At 40.3% G+C, this 20,579-nt stretch overlaps 1 protein-coding gene across 1 annotated transcript in view; it reads left to right on the forward strand.

The window, feature by feature from the left end:
* Positions 1–14,347, forward strand: part of MB21D2 (Mab-21 domain containing 2) — a 122,818-nt gene extending 108,471 nt beyond the window's left edge. The window contains exon 2 of the mRNA XM_017659503.3: positions 11,518–14,347. Within this exon, the coding sequence (XP_017514992.2) occupies positions 11,518–12,782 (1,265 nt within the window). The 3' untranslated portion in view covers positions 12,783–14,347. The remainder of the gene's footprint in view (positions 1–11,517) is intronic.
* The last annotated feature ends 6,232 nt before the right edge of the window (positions 14,348–20,579 follow it).

Here is a 20,579-nt window from a genome sequence, read left to right on the forward strand (position 1 = left end):
GTGTGTAGTGTAAACCACAGCTATCGAGGCCCTTTTTGATCAACAGTGCCATTTTTTCTTAGGTTGCGGGGTCACAGGGAGGATACTTTTATTATAGGCTCATGGATACCAGCTGGGGTCTTTTTTTGTTTTTGTTTTTAAGAGAAAGCACAGAATTCTTCATGTTCCTGCCCCATAGTTTACCATGACTGAGTTTAGTTTTGCACAGAGGAGAAATGTGACTGTGGTCGATACTGTGTCCATGAGAGAGAAGGGCTTTCTTGCCTCAGGACTCGGTAAGACCTCCTGGCTTTGTGGTCAGTGTTTCCTTTGGTAATGACATTCCCAGCCACCTGTATCCGTCTCCCTAACCAAGCAGTAGAAACTTAGGGGATCTGACTTTAAAATGAAGGCTTATTGAAATAAGCAAATTAAACTATAAATCTGACTATATGGGATTATTCTCAGAGTTTATCTTGGGAAACAAAAAGAAATTCTAAGGGTGCTACTGTGATTAAAACACTTGTGGAAAGTTCTTTGAAAATTGTCTAAGAGTAAAGTATGCAACACACACACACATGTGCACGCATAGCTATGTGTCATAGCACTAGATGTTCATTTTTATTTTTAGTCATTTATAATTAGGCCTTTCCTATGATCCATGACCCATTTTGCCCATATGTCCATTCCTCAGGGATGGCTAAGATCAGCTTTTAACCTGCTTTAGAAATCTTTTCAATCCAAAATAGAATTTGTTTCATGTTTAGATAGAGAAATAACCTTACACTGTTTCTTACAGTTTCATGTGGCAACTTATAAGGTCCAGAGATACTATTTTCTTAGGAGAGCTCATTTAGTGCTGGAAAGCAGCATGGGACAGTAAGAAGAATATGGAATCGAACTTGAATTTGGATCCTAGCTCAGCTATTGGGATGATGAACAATTTATTTTGACTGTTTTATCTCAATTTCCTCCTCTGTAGAATGGGGATGATACTACCCATTTGAAAGGGCCAAGACAATTAAATGAGTTGCCATAGGTAGAACATTCAGCCTATGCCTTACTTGATGCATAGCAGAGCCAATGAATGCTTGTGTTTTTCCAGAGAGCCTTTGACATGAGATGCACTCATTTTGAGAACATGCTCAGTAAAGTCATTTTTTTTGCTTTTTGTGTTGTTGCTAGTACTGTGCTCTCTCCTTTTAACATCAGCCGAGTTGGTTGGAGGAAGTGACAGCATCTGGGCTGCAGGTGAGAGATGACCCAGAGATGGAGAGAGCAGCGTCAGCTTCCGAGCCTTATGCTCCCTTGGCTTTCTCACTGCGGCTGTTACTGGGGCCACACTGGGCAGCCATGGTGCCTTTAGGAGTCCATCTTCTAGTTGTCTATCTTCCATAACAGGTTTTTCTGATGGGCAGCCTTGTTAGAAGACATCTATACTCAGACTTTCAGACTCCATCACATCTTGCCCCTGCTGGAGATTCTGATTGATCACGTCTTGGGAGAGGAAATAGCCTCCCTTCATACAGAATTCTACCTGATAGGCAAGTCTTTCATTTATGGATTAGACTGACTATTTCTCTCTATACCTTCTACTTACTGAAATCATTTAGGTAAAGCCCATTTCTTCTTTACCAGGACAGCTCATGAGACATTTGAAGGTCAATCTCAGGGCCTTCTTGAATTTTCAGTTCTCTAGACTAAACAATTTGCACTCCCCCTCTTCCTCTTCTGATTTGGCTAGGACCTTCATTCATTTCCTTCAGTGTTATTATCTCAGCTTATAATTGTATGTTCATTAGTGTGTGGTTATTTGATTAGTGTAGGAGTTGGTCACACTGCTTATCAAATATTTCTGGCTTTTCACTTTCCCAGTGCCAGGTAGAATTGCACTTTCTTCCCTGGGTTTGGGTGAGACTGTGCAACTAGTTTTGGCCAATGATTTGTGAATGAAATTGATGTATATCTCCAGGCCAGAGATGAACTGCTGAGCAGAGACCCTCCAGAGCTTTCTTTTCTTCCACCAAAGTGACTTTGACTTCCTAGATAATGGGTTGCTCTATCCACCTGTGTCCTGGATTCAGAAAAGAAGAGGCCCCAGCCGACCCCTGATGGTCATGTAGCCCTGATGAGAAAAAAATAGGACTTTGTTGCTTTAAGTCATTGATATTTTAGGTTTGTTACTCAGCATAGTGGCACCTATCCAGATTAAAATAATTATATCTGGTTTCTTACTAAATGAACAGTATTATGCAGTTGGGACTGTGTGTTTCTCTTCACCTTTGAATCTTTAGTATCAAGCACAGTACTGGCTCAGAGAAGGCACTGACACTTCTGTGTTGCATACATGAATAAATAAAAATTGAGTTTTGAATTCCATCTCCATCCTTGCAAGTTTCTGGACTTGGTTTACTTCAGTATTTCTTTTCTAAAATGTATATACCACCCCACTCCCTCCAGTCAAACTCAGCTTTCCAGTTTCAGAGTAATTAAGTAGCTGGCATATATATCCCCCAAATGAGAAAGGAATGCAAACCACACTCTCCTGGTTCTCAGGCAGAAGTGAATGGTGTACAGTTGACTTAATTCAGAACATCTCCATTACAAGCTTATTGCTACTTCTGAAGATCAGCAAAGAGGTAATCTGCCCATTACTGGTACATTTCTGTATCCTATGTAGCCATTTGATACCATAATGGCACAGCACCTGCTTTCCACTTGAGGTGGTTTTCATCTTCCAAGAATGATCCTTCTAAAGTGAACACTCCTCTTGTAAATTGACGATCTGTAGCTTTCATGCCCTGTTGTGAGGGTGGAAAGCTGTGAGGTGGGGCTAATAAGACTCAGCTTATAGACTTGTCAGTAAGTTCTGATTGGCAAAAACCATGAGTTTTTGAACTATCATAAGAACATAAAAGAAAAAAAGGGTAAGACTTATTAGATGGGGAAAATATATTGATAATGCATGTACACACACATGCCCAGAATCCTCTGTTTATTGATCTGCCAAGTAAACTCAGATTACATAGTAATTTAAGGTTCATTTTCCTACTTTATACTTGTGGTCACCCAACCAACTTTTAGTTCTTATTCCCCAGCTTCGTTTAAGGAAACTGTGGCTAATTATGTTGGTCATGGGTGAATCAGACTTGAACCTAGGCCTAACTCACGTTCATTCTGTTCAAATAGCTTAGTAGGCTTTGACAAAGCCCCACTGATTTTTAGAACTTTTGTTTTAACTTTTAAGAAGGAAAATAATGAAAATTAGAGAGGCTTTTTTTTAACCTTACATGTGAATTATTAGTAAGTGATTTACAAACATATCTCATATATTGTATACATATTCCATGATCCCAGAATTATGGTTAATGGGGAATCGGCATTGACTGAGATAAGTGATAGACTCCACAAGCAGTTGCCTTCTGATTCCAAGGTTTATATCAGCCTGTTCAGTAATAAAACCTTGACTATAGAAGCTTGTAGACTTGACTGTGATAGTATCTTTTATTTGCTGAGCTGCTTTGCCAATTGCTGTGTCAAATGCTTTATATTGTTATCTTTTTAGGAGGGAAAAGAAGCCATGAATGCAGCCCTCTGTGTGAATAGGTGTAGAAAGTGCTAATGTAAGAATTCAGATAAGGCCTTCCATGGGGGATGTGCAGGTTGTTTAGTCCAGAGGGAATGAGAAAGGGCTGAAATGCAGCCTGCCTTCTTCTTGCCCAGCTCTGTGCCATGCCACAGAGGAGGCATCCTGGCCCAGCAGCAGTCTGGGTGCAGCTAGAGGAGAGGAAGTTCTACTCATTTCCCTTCATCTAACATGTTTTGTATGCCTTGCATGTGCTAGAGGCTTTAGATAGGTTATCTTGTTAGTTAAATCTTAAAAACAACTGTGGAATAGGTGTGGCTTGCTATTCTAGTTTTATAGATGGTAAAAAGGGAAGAACATATGGGGAAAATGAACTGATGAAATGATACTTATCTGCTACGTGCTTACGCATTTCATATTAACCCTATAAAGGTGGTTTTATAGTTTGTTTTAAATAGATGATGAACTAGAAGCTTAGGTTAAATAACTTATCTGGCTTACACAACTGGTAATTACAAACCCAGGTTTAAACCCAAGCCTGTGTCACTCTGACTCCAATGCTCTTGCACGTATATTAGTGTCAAAATGGGGAAAGAACAAGGAAGAATTCTTTAAGGAGGCATCTTTTGAATTAGTCATACACACACACACACACACACACACACATTGAATTAGTCCTATATGTGTGTGTGTGTGCGTGCATATATACATATATATATACACATACATACATACATACATACACACACGTACATGTAACTTTGGCAAATAAGTCATTATCATACATGAATTATTCAGTTTTCTAGAAGATTTAAATAAAGTTGCATGCAGTCATCTCAGAAGTTATGCCAAATAAAAGACTCTGACTTATAAAACATAACTGTTAATATTAGTGACCACTTGGTTAATTATTGAAAAGCTGGCAGCTCCATTACTGTCTTACCTCTGTATTTCCTATTTCCTTCTTTCTTGTAGTATGTTATTTGGGAATACTACTACCTTCTTGCAAGACAGATCAGGTCCATCCCTCCTCAGGCTAAATGCGTATGCTCAGACATGTTCTGCTGCTTGTCCAAGCTCACACTAAAGCTTTGACCAGTGAAGGTACAAAGTTGGCACTTTGCTCTGAAACCTCTGCTACTTCCCCTCTGAGCTATTCTGCCTAATGTCAAATCAGGTCACTGCCACAGGGAGAATAGTATGTGTGCCCCTCTGACTTTGCAACAAGTGTGGGAATAAGACGATGCTGTTAATGTCTAGGGCTGTGTGACCTTGAATGCGTTGTTTCTCCTCTCTGAACTTCAGTTTTTTCACCTATAAAGCAAGGGACTTCATATATGTGATTTCTGGCCATGAATGAGGTAAATTCTAAAATCTCCCCCTAAACTGGGGTCACTAAAATACCATAGATGGGTGGCTTTCTTAGAAGAAGGTGGCTGCTCCTACTTCCCAGAATGTTTCTCAGAATGTCAAGTAAGCTTGAAAAAAACAATTTTACTCCTTTGAAGAATAAATCACAATATTTTTACAGGAAGGTTTTATATTGTTTATTAACAACCAAAGAGACTGCTCCCCTAGGGGACTTAACAGAATCACAGAAGGATTTTATCAACATCATCCCATTGCTGCTGTTAGTGGGAGTTTGGTTTGCTCTCCTCAGTTCTTGTTCCCGCCACAACAAAGAGTTGAAGTGCAGAGACCCAAGTGAAGCAAGTAAAAGTGTTATTTGTATACACTGTAAAGGAGGAGCGGGACAGAGTCAAGGTAAACAAAAGCAGGTTTACTTGAGTAAAGCAGAGAGGAAGGAAAAACAGAGGGAGCTCATTAAACTGCTGTGCAGCATAGGGCAAATTCCTTGCCAACTCCTAAAGCCAGTGTCACCTGGCATCCTGTGTCCACTTGAATCTCTACAGTGTGGGAACTAAGTCCCTCCCACCCCAGGATTTGGGGAAGCTGCAGAGCACTGGATGGAGTAAGGTTATGTCCTAGGAACTTCCCAAAGGCAAAGAAAAGATTTTCAGGCAGGTAACTAAGGAACATGATTGTACGTACAGCTGCAGTCCCGTCCAGGTCACCCAGGCGACAGGAACTTGCAAATCCAAATCAGAGCTCTCAGCAGTGCCCCCTACTTACCTGAAGTAGGACAGAGAGAGTGACACTCTCGAAGAAGGGCGAGTGCAGGCAGCCTCAGAGAGGAGGCACGCTTAAGGGTATAGGCATAAGGTCTGGGGTTTTATAGGATTTTTTGGAGTTAGTGTAAGGCATGATGTATACAATGATTCATAATTCCTTTGAAGTTTTGTCTTAAGGAGAGGGTTATTTAGGTGACTATGTTAGCCTAGATCCTGGCATTCTTTGTCCACATAGGTTTATTTACACTTCTGAGGTCTGTCTCCTGCCCTGGTTACAAAGTTACTTGATTAGGGGCTGGAGGAAGAAGAAAAAACAGCATATAGGTTAAGTTAAAGAATATGCTGGGCCTTTTCTGCAGGCTAAGTAGATTTAACAATGGCATGATCTAATTGATACAATGAAGACAGACGCTGTGCCCAGATGCTTTTTTTTACCTGGGGAATATCTGAACATTCCAAGTCACTCCTGGCCTTTGGAACTTCAACTGATTAACTTATTAACTGTGTGAATCCGTTCTGGCCCTCTAGTTTTATCTGGTTCACTCTTTGAGTCCCTTTTAGTGGGCTTTACTGGCCTATTCTCACTTCACCTGCTCATATCTACTTTTCTGCCTAATACTACCATTGGGGACCACACATAATGAGGCACTTACTATGGTTATTGCTGTGCCACATGAGGTGGGGTAAAAAAGATAACTTTTTACGAAACAATAAGTATTATTGAGATACGTGGGATATACGTGAGATATATCTGCATAGAAAATCTTTTTTATCTTCATATTCATAGAAATCTTTTATATACATAAATATATAGAGATAAAATTTATCTAATTCTATAGCTTTAATAACAAGACATAAAAGTTTTATCTCTTTGATAGATTTTCTTCCCTCCACATAAGTATATTTTCTAAAGGGATCTATGCAAGTACTAATTTCACTTATCTACTAGTATTTATTAAAATACCTACCTGAGTTCTCACATATCTACTAGAATAAAGCTGTGAAGATGGGAGAAGACGAATAATTTCTTTTTACAACTCAGTGATTTTTGTTATTTTCACAAAGTTGTACAACCATTAATTACCATGTTCTAATTTTAGAACATTCTTATCATTCCAAAAAGAAGCCCAGAACTCATCAGCAATTACTCTCCATTCCCTCCTCCCCTCAGCCACTGGCAACTCCTAATGTATTTTGTCTCTAGGAAACAAAGAATACTTAGTTCTTGGAGCTTAATAATTTGAATGCAATGGAATGTGATAAAGTTTAATTGACTAGAATATAAGGGAATCAGGGGTAGAGTTCCACTTTCACTTAATATTCTAAAGATAATCAGCAAAGAACTAAATATTATTAAGTCCCAGTAATATTAAGGTCTTCTAAGTAAAAACGGTGAAATAAACCAGAATCAAGGAATCAGTGACAGGAAGGGAGGCTCAGAGGCAGTTTTACTTTTTGTTTTTAAGAACAAACATGCCAATGTTTCCATGAGAAGAAGAGAGCCCCCCACCCCCCAGGCATTAGGCCATCTCCCCATCCCTCCCTCTTCTGCTGCTAACAAGCTCAGTGGTATATGTGCATCTTCCTTTTGTTCCTACTCATGACTTTGGATAATTTACCAACAGCTAAACCACCAGAGTCCCTTGATTTTACTCTCCTGTAATTACACAGAAGTCCTTGGATCAGTTCAGAGATGGCACCTGTCGGGACCAATGCCCACAGCCGAAGTGTGCAGTTGAATTTTTTCCCTTCCTTTGTCTTTTTCCTCCCAGCTCCTGGCTGTGTTTTAGTTACATGGCAACCCATCTGACATGATAGCTGGTGTCTGGTAGCTGGTGTCAGCTTGTTCTCACTTAAGCTCAGCTCAGGAGAGTTTTCAAGGAGGACATTTAAGCTTGTGTATGCTAGGAAGGCTCCGTTTATAGAACTGCAGACTACAGTGTTACAGGTTGAGTTTGTTCTCAGTTCTTACCCCACAGCAACAAAGAATTGCAAAGCAGAAACACAGTAAGTAGGGAAGCAGAGCGAAAGTTTTATTTGAATACACTCCAGGTGAGGAGGGGGCCAGAGTCAAGGTAGACTAAGGCAGGGAACTTTTAGAGGAGGGTGTGTTTATCATGACTTAGCTGGGGAGGTACTTCCTTTGATTGAAAGGATGAGACCATTTGCTTGACAGCTCTAGTTATACACCGTTCCTCTTGGTGCTCATGTCTTTTCCCAAAATGCACACACAGAAGCCCATGGTGTGGGCTTTGGGGCGGTGAGCAAAACTGCAGTTTTATTTTAATGAGATTATGAGGAAGTGTGGTTTGGGCGGTTCGTAGTTTTGTTGGATTGTGCCTGTGCCTGGTTGGGATGGGCTTGGTCCATAGGTAAGTAGTTATCTCCTGCAAAGCCTGTGTTGTCCTCACACGGGACCCCTACCTGGGCAGTCTGGACAGTTTCTCCTTAACTTTATCTTCCCCTCCCCAGCTGCTCCTGTCTATCTTCCTACAGAACAGAAAGGCTCAGGCAGCCTACATGAAAACAATGGATGTCACAGGGGATGAGCTTCTGGAACAATGCAGCCTTAGGGACTTTGTTTCTAACTTCTGGGGCTTAGCAAAATGAGCCTCAGCAATATTCTCTCTGCTGCTAAAGTTTTCTCTGCTCTTTAAAGAAGTAACAAATATCCCGTCACCCTAACTCCTGAATATTAGAATTTAGCCAAATACTTTATGCAACTTTATTGAAAGAAGGGCCAACATTCTCACTAGAGGCATAAAAAGTAACTGGAAGTAAAAAAGAATATTTTATTATTGGCAGGAATGTGCTGGTATATATACTAACACATGAAAATACATTAGAACATCTTTAATCCAGCAGAGGGCAGAAGGGAGTTTTAGCTTTTCCCTCCGATGACTATCTAAACAAAATTGTGATGATCCAAAGCAAAATTCAGCGACATGTTTGTAAACAAATTACACCCAGTCTGTTAATGCATAAGTTACTATGGCTGTAAAGACAGGTCCCAGCTAGTGTGCTAAGAGCCACTTTAATCTTGTCCAGGACAAAAGAAGTATAGAATTCTGAGTTATTTATGCCCAAAATGGGACGTTCTGATACGCAAATTGTAATACCACGTCTAATTGATTCAGATCTTATTTAGTGACCATAATGCAACATTTCACGATTTTCCCAATTATATTATGGCACTCCAAATGCTAGAATGAACACACAGAAGCCCATAACAATTAGTAAATTATTTCATTAACAAATGTTTTGCTTTGAAAGTAACTGCACATACATGTGACCTTATAAAACAGTGAGAATGATTTTCAGAACCTATTTTGGATTCTGAGAAGTCTATCTTACCTTAATAGCTAAAACTTGGAGTAATAGTATTTGTTACATTGTAAAGATGAAATTAATACTGAAACCTGATGGCAATTGAGAAATGAGCCCTTGCCTTAAAGTTTATGATAACTTTGAATTCTGGTTGGTAAGTCTGGCTTTTGAAAACCACGTTTAAAAGGAAAATAAGATATCCATGCTGACTTTGTAGTGAAAGCTGTTTTTACTTGGGTAGTGCGTGATTCTTAGATTGGGTTCCTCGGGAAACAGCCCCTGAATTGGAGTTAGGATATTTATTTAGGAATGCTCTTGCAATCACCATCCCTGGAAGGGATGGCATGGAAGCAGGATCAGGCAGAGGGGGAAGTCAGGTTTTCTTGCTGCTACAATGCCAGCCTTAGCTAAACCCACTGGGAACTCAAGATTTGAATGATTCTTCAAAGCATCCTGAACGAGGGCCCCCTTACATTAATCAGTTACTGGATATGCACCCCAGCGCCCACCCCAACCATAGGATGTGACCGTGGTTGAGGTAGTTCTTTGTGGCCAAGACAGTCCTTAAGGTATTGTGCTGGCAGCACTCCCAGCAGCTGAGACCAGAAGTCTTTATTGAAGGGGGATCTGGGTGGTACCTATAGCACAGCACAGGCAGGGGTAGAAAAAGACCCAAAAGTCAGACACACTGGATTCTCTTTCTAATGAATTATGGACTCTTTAACATTAGATAACTTGTTGATTGCTTTAAAACAAAAACTGTAGCTTGCTATATTCCTATCAATATGGAAGGAAATGGTACTAAATAAAAGAGTTTTACATGGTTCATGTGGTTTGGAAAACAAGTTTTTTTTAAAAAAAAATTTTCATAAAAGAATGTTAAATTTTGAAATATAATGGTATATAGTACAAACACATATACAGTTTATTTACATGGGGATTGTCCTATGAATAATAAACTATATTAACTAAAGACAATTGTAATGAATAATGAAATTGTAGTTTGTGGTAGTTCTTTGCAACCTCTAGGGAAAAGTTGTTAAATTAGTCACAAGGAGCGATGCTGGTAGACTGACGGATAATGTAGCGTCAGTTAATACATAATACAAAGACAGGAGACTGGTAGGGCAGATGTAGCTCATGCAACTGACATTTAGGTCTAGTTTTTATTTAAGCATTTCATGTTTAAGCTCTTAATTCCATCTGTTTGCTCCTTTGTTATTCAGTCATAGCTTCATTGGGTACAGACCCCTGTGCCTGTCTGGTACATATCTGAGACATGGTTGTCACTCCCTGAGAGTTCCCAATATCATCTAAAAGCCACATTTGTTATCACCACCAATCTCATCAGGAAAGTACACAATTTGGGAAGATGGTAAGCTCATGGTGCAAAAGAAGAGTTTTCTAAAATTTAATTTTTCATTAGCAATAAATATTTCAGTTGTTTTTGTGAAGACAGGCCAATTTTGTCCATTTTTTTGGAAAATGTCTTCAGATACCCAAGTCTGAATAGTCACAGTTTATCAGTTGTTCTTTAAAATAAAACTGGTGTTGCATGAGGAAAGCTGCTAACTGGGCCCACAGCTCGAGCGTGAGTGTCCTCCTTGAAGAGGACTTTTGTGCTTCGTGCTTACTACCTGTTCTGTCACACAGAATATTAGAAGGCTGGCACAAGACTTGTGATTTAATAAAATTAATTCATTTTTCATATCTATTAAGGATTTTCTTAAGTGAAACTGGATTTTTTTAAAATGCTAGTGCATGTTTGTAATAAAGAATCCTGTGATGGCTGGTGCAGTTCAGTGCCGCTGTCTTGACTAATGCTGAGGCATCAGCAGTTTTTCCCTCCATTGCTTTTGTACCATTAGGTGCAAGTGCCAACAGAGTGAAAAAGGCAAATAGTGAGTTAGTATTATGATAAGAGTTATGACCTCACTGCCCCCTCAAAGTGTCCCACTTTCAGTGCCCACTGCCCACATTGAGAATTGCCTGTATAGAGGAAGGTTTAAGCAGGGAGAGCTGGGGTAGGAGATTGCTTTGGCAAGACATGTAAGAGCCTGGCTTTTTATGGGGGCAGCAGAGATGGAGAACTGGGAAGGGGTGAGAAATGTTGCAGAGGTTATAAAGACAGATTTGGCTGTAGAAGGGCAGGGAAGAGTTGAAGCGTTCTGAGGTTTTCAGCCTGGATAGCTGAGTGGATGGCAATGCCATTAATGGAGCTGATGAGTGGAGGAAAAGGAGCCCTGGTTTATGATTGAAAATGAGACTGCTTTCACTGTGAAAGAAAAAGCTGCCATGATTTTCCCACTTGGAAAAGGATGGATTCTAGCTCTGATGAACAAAGTGCTGCTCTCTGGGCCCGGCAGCAGCCTAGGATCTGGTGTCCTATGGATAATGAACTGTCACTCTGGGAAGCTCAGCACGTTCTATATTGATGCATCAGACTCGTGTGTCTGTGCTTCCTATAATAGTGTTTTCTCTTTCTGTTTCTAGGAATGGTGCAAAAGCTGGACCAAAAACTTCCAGTGGCCAATGAGTACCTGTTGCTCTCTGGAGGAGTCCGGGAAGGTGTGGTGGACCTGGATTTAGATGAGCTTAATGTCTACGCCCGGGGCACAGACTATGATATGGACTTTACTCTTCTGGTGCCAGCCCTTAAGCTGCATGACCGTAATCAGCCTGTGACACTTGATATGCGCCACTCAGCCTTGTGCCATTCTTGGCTGAGCCTTCGGCTTTTTGATGAGGGGACGATCAGCAAATGGAAAGACTGCTGCACCATTGTAGATCACATCAATGGTGCCACCAACTACTTCTTCTCCCCAACCAAAGTAGCTGACTGGTTCTATGACTCCATCAGCATTGTCCTATCAGAGATACAGAAGAAACCCCAGCGAGGGATGCCAAAGGTGGAAAAGGTAGAAAAGAATGGGACCATCATCTCCATCATTCTGGGTGTGGGGAGCAGCCGCATGTTGTATGATATCGTCCCTGTGGTATCTTTCAAAGGTTGGCCTGCAGTGGCCCAGAGTTGGCTCATGGAGAACCACTTTTGGGATGGGAAGATCACCGAGGAAGAGGTCATCAGTGGGTTTTACCTGGTGCCTGCTTGCTCCTACAAGGGTAAGAAGGATAATGAATGGCGGCTGTCCTTTGCCAGGAGCGAGGTGCAGTTGAAGAAGTGCATCTCTAGCAGCCTCATGCAGGCCTACCAGGCCTGCAAAGCCATCATCATTAAACTCCTCTCCCGGCCCAAAGCTATCAGCCCCTATCACCTGAGGAGCATGATGCTCTGGGCCTGCGACAGACTTCCTGCCAACTACTTGGCCCAAGAAGACTATGCAGCCCACTTCTTGCTGGGCCTCATTGATGACCTGCAACACTGTCTGGTCAACAAGATGTGCCCCAATTATTTCATCCCCCAGTGCAACATGCTGGAGCACCTGTCAGAGGAGACAGTCATGCTCCACGCGCGGAAGCTCTCCTCCGTCCGCTCAGACCCGGCAGAGCACTTGCGCACCGCCATTGAGCATGTCAAGGCAGCCAACCGGCTGACACTGGAGCTCCAGAGGCGAGGCAGCACCACCAGCATCCCATCTCCGCAGTCCGACGGCGGCGACCCCAACCAGCCTGATGACCGTTTGGCCAAAAAACTGCAGCAGCTAGTGACTGAGAACCCGGGAAAGTCCATCTCTGTCTTTATTAACCCTGATGATGTCACAAGGCCCCATTTCAGAATCGATGACAAATTTTTCTGAGCACTGTGCTGCCTTTTTTTCTTTCTCTTGGTTCTAAAACTCTCATAAGGTGTAGTGTGGTTTGTGATGCCGTCTTTCTGTTTTTTACATATCCAGCCGAGATTGGATCTGTTAAGAACACATTTTAAGTTTCCTGGTTCTGCAGGACGGTGCAGGCTCTGAAACAGTATATTACTATTTCATATTCTGCCTCTGATTTTGTTATTTACTTTTGTAGTTATTGTCACCTTGTTTGTTTTTGGTTTTGGGATTTTAAGGAGAACTTGAGCCATAGATGAAAATGCCCATGAATTCTCTTGCTTTTGCCTGTTTCCTACTTTGTGCAAATTTGTTTATGGGGATGGGAAACAAATTTCTTTCTGACATTTCAGGATTCTATTATTGTTTTGTTTTGTTTTGTTTTGTGTCTTTGTTTTTTAATGTGCTTCCATCCCTGCAGATATTTGAGAGTCATCTGAACCTGGGAACTTCCTGGCACATTAGGTGGATTTATTGCTTCTCACCAGTGGCCAGAATAGTCTCCCCCTTTCCACCAAACAATGTAGACTTTGAAAGTGATAATGCTACAAATTGTGTTTTGGAGCAATTTCATTGAATGTAACTGTCCTCAAATCAGAACTCTGGATGGTTTGGAAGCTGTGTGGAACAACTTTCCAAACAACTAAGGTTTCCAAATGGTAGTTTTAGAGTGTGTAATTATTTGAAGCCTTATTTAAATCCTACTAAAGAATACACCATTATAATTGTTATTTGCACTGATGAAATCTTTGCCACCATCAGAGTCCCAGTGTGTGTGTGTCAATACAAATTGACATCCACTGTTGCAATGCTATCATTTTTTCATTTAGCCCATTTCTCTCAATCAATAGAATTTCTTTGCATTTGTTTAGTTCTCCTTTAATTGTGGGGTCCTGTTTTGCCCCCTTTGATATTCCTGGTTCCTGTCACTGAGGGAAATTTTTAAAGCTTTATACCTGCTAATGACTTTATCTGAAGCTGGGGAAACATACTTGATAGATAGGTTGTCACTGCATGTATTGCTTTTGGGCTATAGAGATAAGGTATTCTGGTAAAGTCTCTTGGCTCCTACTGACAGTTTTAAGGAAAAGTATCAGAAAGAACTGATAGTCCCCAAGTAGAAGGTACCATGTCTGTTTAAAAGCAGGTTTTGCCATGGAGCAGGAACCAGAACACATCTGTGGGGGTAGCCATGGTGGAGAGACATCCTGTCTTCATAAATGAAATTACTTGCCAGGTTTAGGTGCCACAAGGCCGTGGCTCCCAGTTTTGGTGTGGACTCACGGTGAACTGTGCTGTTGGAGGCCGGGGGTCTGCTGGTCTCTCAAAGGATGACCATGGTGTCTGCTGTTGGAAAAGCCAAGCAACATTGTGGATTTGATCTTGATTATCCAGACTCACAGGTTGGGTTTTGGCTGATTGAAATCAGGCATATGTGGTCTTGGGTTTTTGCATGGGAATTAGTGTAATGCTTATAAATGGAAATGAAATCCTAACCATCTTAAGTCAAACACAAAAATAATAAAAGAAACATACTGGCCATGAAATTTTGTTGTTAGTTTGTAACCTGGAAACTATTTTCTTATTAGTAACACCAACAATAATTTTCAGTAAATACAGCCCTGGACTTGCTATTGTCTTTCAAGCCAGATGTCCATGTACTGAACTTTCAGTATTCATTCTTGCCTTTCCCCAGGTTTCCTACTAGTATCTACCTGTCCTTCACATAATCTGTGTCCTTCTCAGGAAATGATTTCCTAGCTTCAGACATGCATCCTGACTGGTGTAAACCAACTGATAGAATCATTTCCCTGGCCACAATAAGTAATTAGGGATTAGCCATGGGATGTGAGCTGTTCCAATCAGAGACATGCTCAGGATTCTAGCTTGGAAAAGTGGGGCAGAGGCATGCTGTCTGGATATGGAGGAAGATCAGCTCTTGGCCTCTACTGCTCTGACAGCTAGCACATAACCACGACAAGAGCCAGCTTTAGGATGAAACTGACATCAGGTGATAATATTCAGAGGTGGGATGGGAAAACACGATCCACCAGACACTGCCTTCTCCTACTCCAAATCTGAGGCCTCTCCTCCCACTGCACTTTTTTGTTCAATGAGTCAACACTTCGTTCTTTCAGCCAGTTTGAATTTGATTCAGTTCATCAAAATACTTAAGGTATACCAAATCATTTCAGTGTGTTAAACTATTTCAGTTGATGTGTGTCTCTGTTCTTTCTGGGGATAAATATCGAGGATATCCATATAGTTGATCTAAAAGCTGGTTAATGCTATCTGATTTGATTAATTACAAAGAATATCATAACTTCTATAACTAATAAATATGCACCTGGTAAAGCCAGTTAAAATTTATTATACTTTGACCATTATGCTGAACTTCCTAGGTTAAAGGAAATTACTGTAAACCAGTGAAGTAGCAAGTGTACATAAAGGTACTGGCTCCCTTTCAAGTCAGCTATCAACTGCTACAACTGTGCTTTGAATTGGCATCTCAAATACAATTAGCAACATTTGCAATATTAGAACTGCTGTGTTTACAGACAATTATATTACAGGTGTGATTAGAATCTAGTTTCAGTGGTCCTTTTGTCACATTTTTTTTCTTTTTGCCACCTCTAGTCTTAGTGAAGAGCTCTGTCCACAAATTCTTGGTTAAACTTAATAAAAAAAATCCAGAGGCCCCTGAGATCTAGTAATTTTTAACTTTTTAAAAAATTCCTGGACTTTGCTATCAGTACCATAAATCTAGGACTCAGGTCAGATTTTGTTCAAGATGGGTAGAAATGGGATGTAGTCTGATGCCTTTTCTTATGTGAACCTTAACAGATCATTGAATTACTAACCTCTTCTTCTGAAGCCTGGAAGATTGGTTAGAACAGCTTCTGCTTGGAGTACAGTGTGAAGTGCCGTAAAGCTGGAGTCACAATTTCAGCCTAACTTATGACTGGTTATGGGAATTTACAAGCTGTAACTACAGGATTTCAATTCTCTGATGGGACCTGGTTTCACATATTTTGAGCTAGGTGATTTTCTATGTTGGTTTCAGAGTGAATGCAGCCAACCAGGACCAGACATTTTAAAATAATAATTTCCTAAAATTACAGATTTATTTCAGAGAAAATGGGAGGCAGGAGTATGTGGCTACGTTTACTTTGACGTGGAGATGTGAGGAAGCTCCAACTTCTGGGCCTAGTTGAAGAACCCCTAATGACTTCTGCACCACCCCTTTACGCACACACACGCACGCACACACATCACTGATTGGAGGTTTCTTTAAGGTTACTGTTTTATGACACTTTCTGGGAGAAGTAAGCCCATTCATTGGCTGGTCACCGCTAAGTGTTGATTATTTAAAATTCCCTTACTTGGAATTAGTCTCAGGTGGGATTGCTGGGAAGGAAAAGGAAGCGTGTGCTTAGTTAGCAGCAGCTGCTGGATTCCTAGGGTCAGGTGGCTCTACACCAATTTTTGCAGAAGTACCTCTTCCCTCTGATAAACTCCCTGCAGAAGCTCTTTCCTTGAGTCGCCCAAGGGGCTGCTTATGTGGCTGTTTCACTTCCCACCTGGTCATTATTAAGGGTGAGGGAAAGACTATTTCATACTCCTATACGTTTTGACTTGGAAGGTAAAGTATTTTGCCATTAAATGAAGCACTAACTACTTACACCAAAGGAAGAATGCGCATCATTTCCTGTTACTGATATTTTATTAGTATCAGGTAAATACATATTTTTTAACTGATTGAATCAATGCACTTAATACTCCTCTCTGAGGAAAACCAATTTAAAAAATGTACCTTTTATGCTGTGGTTTCCTCAACAGATAAACAGAGAATGTGTGATCTGAATATTGTTTAGAATATTTATCTCCAATGGAGAATTATTTATAGTTTGTCTAAAATTCTACCTTCTATTAATTAGCTGGAAAAAATATTTATTTTTAAGAAAATATACATTATATGCAGTAGAAATCAAGGTGTAATAATTACATCATTGTGTTTCTTTATACCCATTTTATAGTGATACATACTATTAGTGCATTCAAAAGCAGCATGTTTCATAAACTGCACCATTTGCTGTATGGCACTGAACTTCTATACTAATGTAGTGTGACTCTGATTTTCTAAGTTTGGGTTGACACTTTTCTATCCACAGTTGGATCCTGACAGTCATAAGACATAAGGGAGACCATATGTCTGGGTCTGTGTGGTTAAGAATAATGAAGAAATTTAAGAAGAGTCAAATATTAATCCTCTGTGTAAAAACTCTGTTTTTCAAAGATCTTTAAAGACACTTTTAGCCTTAATTTGGTATGGTAGCTGAGATGAAAATGTATCTCTAGACCACTTTCTCTTTTCAGAATGAATGGCCTCTCAATGTGACTTTGGTAAAGGCAGGCACATTGGTATATTTGTCATTCACCATCTTCTCCACCAATTAATCCTAGAAGCGAGTAGAGGCTAAAACTTGTTTCTTTGACTTTACAACCTTACCTATGAAATGCAGAATTGGGGTAGCTGTTCCCTTTATTTCTGGCTTTCCCAATCTAAGATGGGAAACATGATCTCAACTATAGATCTATAAATCCAGCTATTGACACCCCAAAATGTTCATTTTGGCAGAATAGTATTTTAAAAATCCTAGTGGCACCAGTGTATACAGTAAGGCATAGCAGATATTGTGTTCTCTGTGGTACAGATGTTCTTGCTCAATGATTAACACTCATGAACCTACTTATGTCTCACAATAATTCTAAACCAAGATTCAGAAGTTAGATAACTTGTTCAAAGTTCTATAGATAATTAAGTGGTACAGCAGAGCCAGGATTTGAAGTGATTTGTCTGTTTCTAAAATTAAGTAAGAACTTTGTACTATGCCACCCTGCCTCTGCTATTAGAATCTATTCTTATTATTTAGGATAAAAAGTATAAGTAAATAGACCATCTTGTATTTTTAAAATAGTACTTCTGTAATTTAGGTTTTTTTCATAATATTGTACTTTTTAAAACTGAGCATTTGTTAAAATTTGGGTTGATGAAACCTGGCTACAAAATCTTACCACTTACGTTTTATAAACCTACACGTTTACCACTTACATTTATAAAGCTTTTCACAGAAATCAGAATCTTAAACCAACTCACATAGGCTACCAGCAAATTAAAGACTGTGAGGTGATTTTAATGATGACTTAAGTGAAGAACCCAAGAGACAAGGTGACATACCTTAGTTATGACAATCTTGAAATAAACAAAGGTTTGTTTCTGATCCTTGTTTCTTCCAGCCTCGTGAGATACAGTCCATGATTGGAGGACCGAAGCAAGTGTCTGTCGTCGTGAGCCAAACTCCTCCTCAGGTGTGGGAATAAATACATACAACAAAGCCTTCCCTTTCACATGATGATTAGAATGATTAAAATTAAACACATCTGATTTTTTGTGGTGATTGGCAGGTGCTTTCTATAATGCTTACTGAAATTCACCAAGTGACTCTGCCCTGAAGAGGTCTGGTAAACAAAGAACAGTCTTCAGAGGGCAGGAAAGGCTGAGGCCACTGCACCAACAAAGACGGCGCTCGACTAACTGCTGAGCCGCCTGGATTCACTCTGTTCTGACATTAGCTGTGCGACTCTGGGCCAACACCTTCTCTTCCCTGAGTTTTTGTTCTTCTCATTTGTAAATTGAGGAGTGAGATGTGTTACCTCTAAGGACCCCTTCTTCCATGAAGAACTCTTGGCTATATAGAGGGAGAAAAAGTACAAAGATGGAAGCTGGACACAGGGAAGATTAATCAATGCAATTAATGACTAGTGAATGGGATTTTCAGACGCAGACGGGGCTCCAGAAGAAAGGAGGTGGATGGAAGCGGTGGGGTGTGCTTACAAAGGGGAAATTAATGAAAGGATATTGCTCTTGCTTATCTCCTCTTTCTTCCGTACTCTCCTCCTCCTCACAACAGGGTGACATTCTTGTTCTGGGATCTCCCAAGGCCAGTCTCATGGCTGAAGGACAGATCTCTCTGCCCTTTGCACAGACAGCTGTGTTGGCAGCGTTTCATAAAGCTATTGCTTACAAAAGGATTTTGCTGGAAAATTGACCCTTTTTTTAACTCTTAGGTCACTAAATATAGCTCAAGCTCAAACTTAACTAATTCACATATCAGTTTTGTTTAGCTTTTTTATATGAAAATTCTGAGAAAGGAAGCCACTAAGGCTTCCTTGTGTGACAAGGTAAGGCTAGATGGGGTTTATCTCTGCATGAATTTTGCCTCTCATGTGCTCACCTTGTGGACACCGGGGCACTGTCTCCCATCACCCTGTGACTGACAAATGACACGTGACTCCAGCCTGTGGGAGAGCTCCTTGGGGTTACATCGACTGACCTTGTGTTATGCTGACAGCGTAAAGAATCATAAGGAAGTATAACAGAATAGAACAGAGTAACATAGACCAAGAGTGGTTTCCGCATCTTCACAACCCAGATCCTTGCCTAGGAGATCTCTGAACTTTGGCCTTAGCTGCTATTTATTTTCCACAGTTCTACAGCTTTGTAGTTGTTGAACAGCCCCAGGTCATTACATGACATTCTGTTTTATTCCTCCCACCTTTTTGATAAACAAAAAAGTCTCATGTTTCAACTCACTTTGTAAGTGTCCCTTAGATACCCCTTCTCAGGTTCCTATTATTTATTACAGAATCACTATCTTTGTACTCCCACCAGCCAGCCAAAAATATTTTGATGAGCTTCCTAGGTTTGTATTATGAAATTTATAAGGTATTAGGGCATTTAAACATAAAGTTATAGACCGTCTTTACAAACTACACATTCTCCTAATCCCAAATACCATTATGCAACAATTGTTTCTCTATTAAAAAACATTTCTCTATGTGGAAGGACACTTGGATGTTGAAGGACTTTCCTGAGTGTCTTTTGTTTAGATTAATCTCAAAGAAAAACCTGTCTCACTGGAATGATTCACAGATAAATTTCTCTATAGCTAGTTAGTCCACAGATTTTGTTTAAATCTCTGATTGCCATGGTGGAGGGGATCTCGTGGAGTTTTTAATCTGGTGTCATGAGGTGAACAATGTGGGGAGAACATCAGCCCTAGATGCTGAGATATAAAGAAACAGGAGTTGTGAGGAGTCAAACTTATGCATGGCACACACACTGGGCTAGTGTGATATTAGGGTGAACAAATGGGAACCTTTGCTCTGTGCCTGTCTTTCAGGGTATGCAGCTTCAGTTTGTGACCTAACACTGCCTTGCCATGTGACTTTATTTTGGTTGCCTTTTCTCTCCACTTCAGTTTCGCCAATTGTTATTTGTGTGTGTTGGTTTTTCAGTGCTCACCTCAGCAGATGCCACAGTGCACTGATGGTTGGGCTCCAAATCCTTAATTTCTGGAGCATCTCTATTTTTTTTCTGCCTCATATATTAGAATTTTCCATGAGAAGTTATTTGAAGAAAAAGTGTCACTGTCTTAACAAATATTAAAATGTATGTGATAAGATTACCTGTAAAGGTTCATATAGATTTCTGAAGGGTCAGTAGTTCTAGAAAGCAAGTGTTAGACCAATGCACTGGGGAGTGAAGGAAGAGTGGAAAACATTTCAATGCTTAATTATTCATTCAATGAATATTTACTGAGCATCTCAAAGAAGAGGACCAGTTTCCAGCCTGGTGAAGTTTTTACTCTAGTAAAATGGGGATGAATGTGGGGCAAGACATTGGCCCTAGATTCTCAGATATACAAAAAAGTCATA

The sequence above is a fragment of the Manis javanica genome, chromosome 3 (assembly GCF_040802235.1).
Source record: "Manis javanica isolate MJ-LG chromosome 3, MJ_LKY, whole genome shotgun sequence".
Classification (NCBI taxonomy): Eukaryota; Metazoa; Chordata; class Mammalia; order Pholidota; family Manidae; genus Manis; species Manis javanica.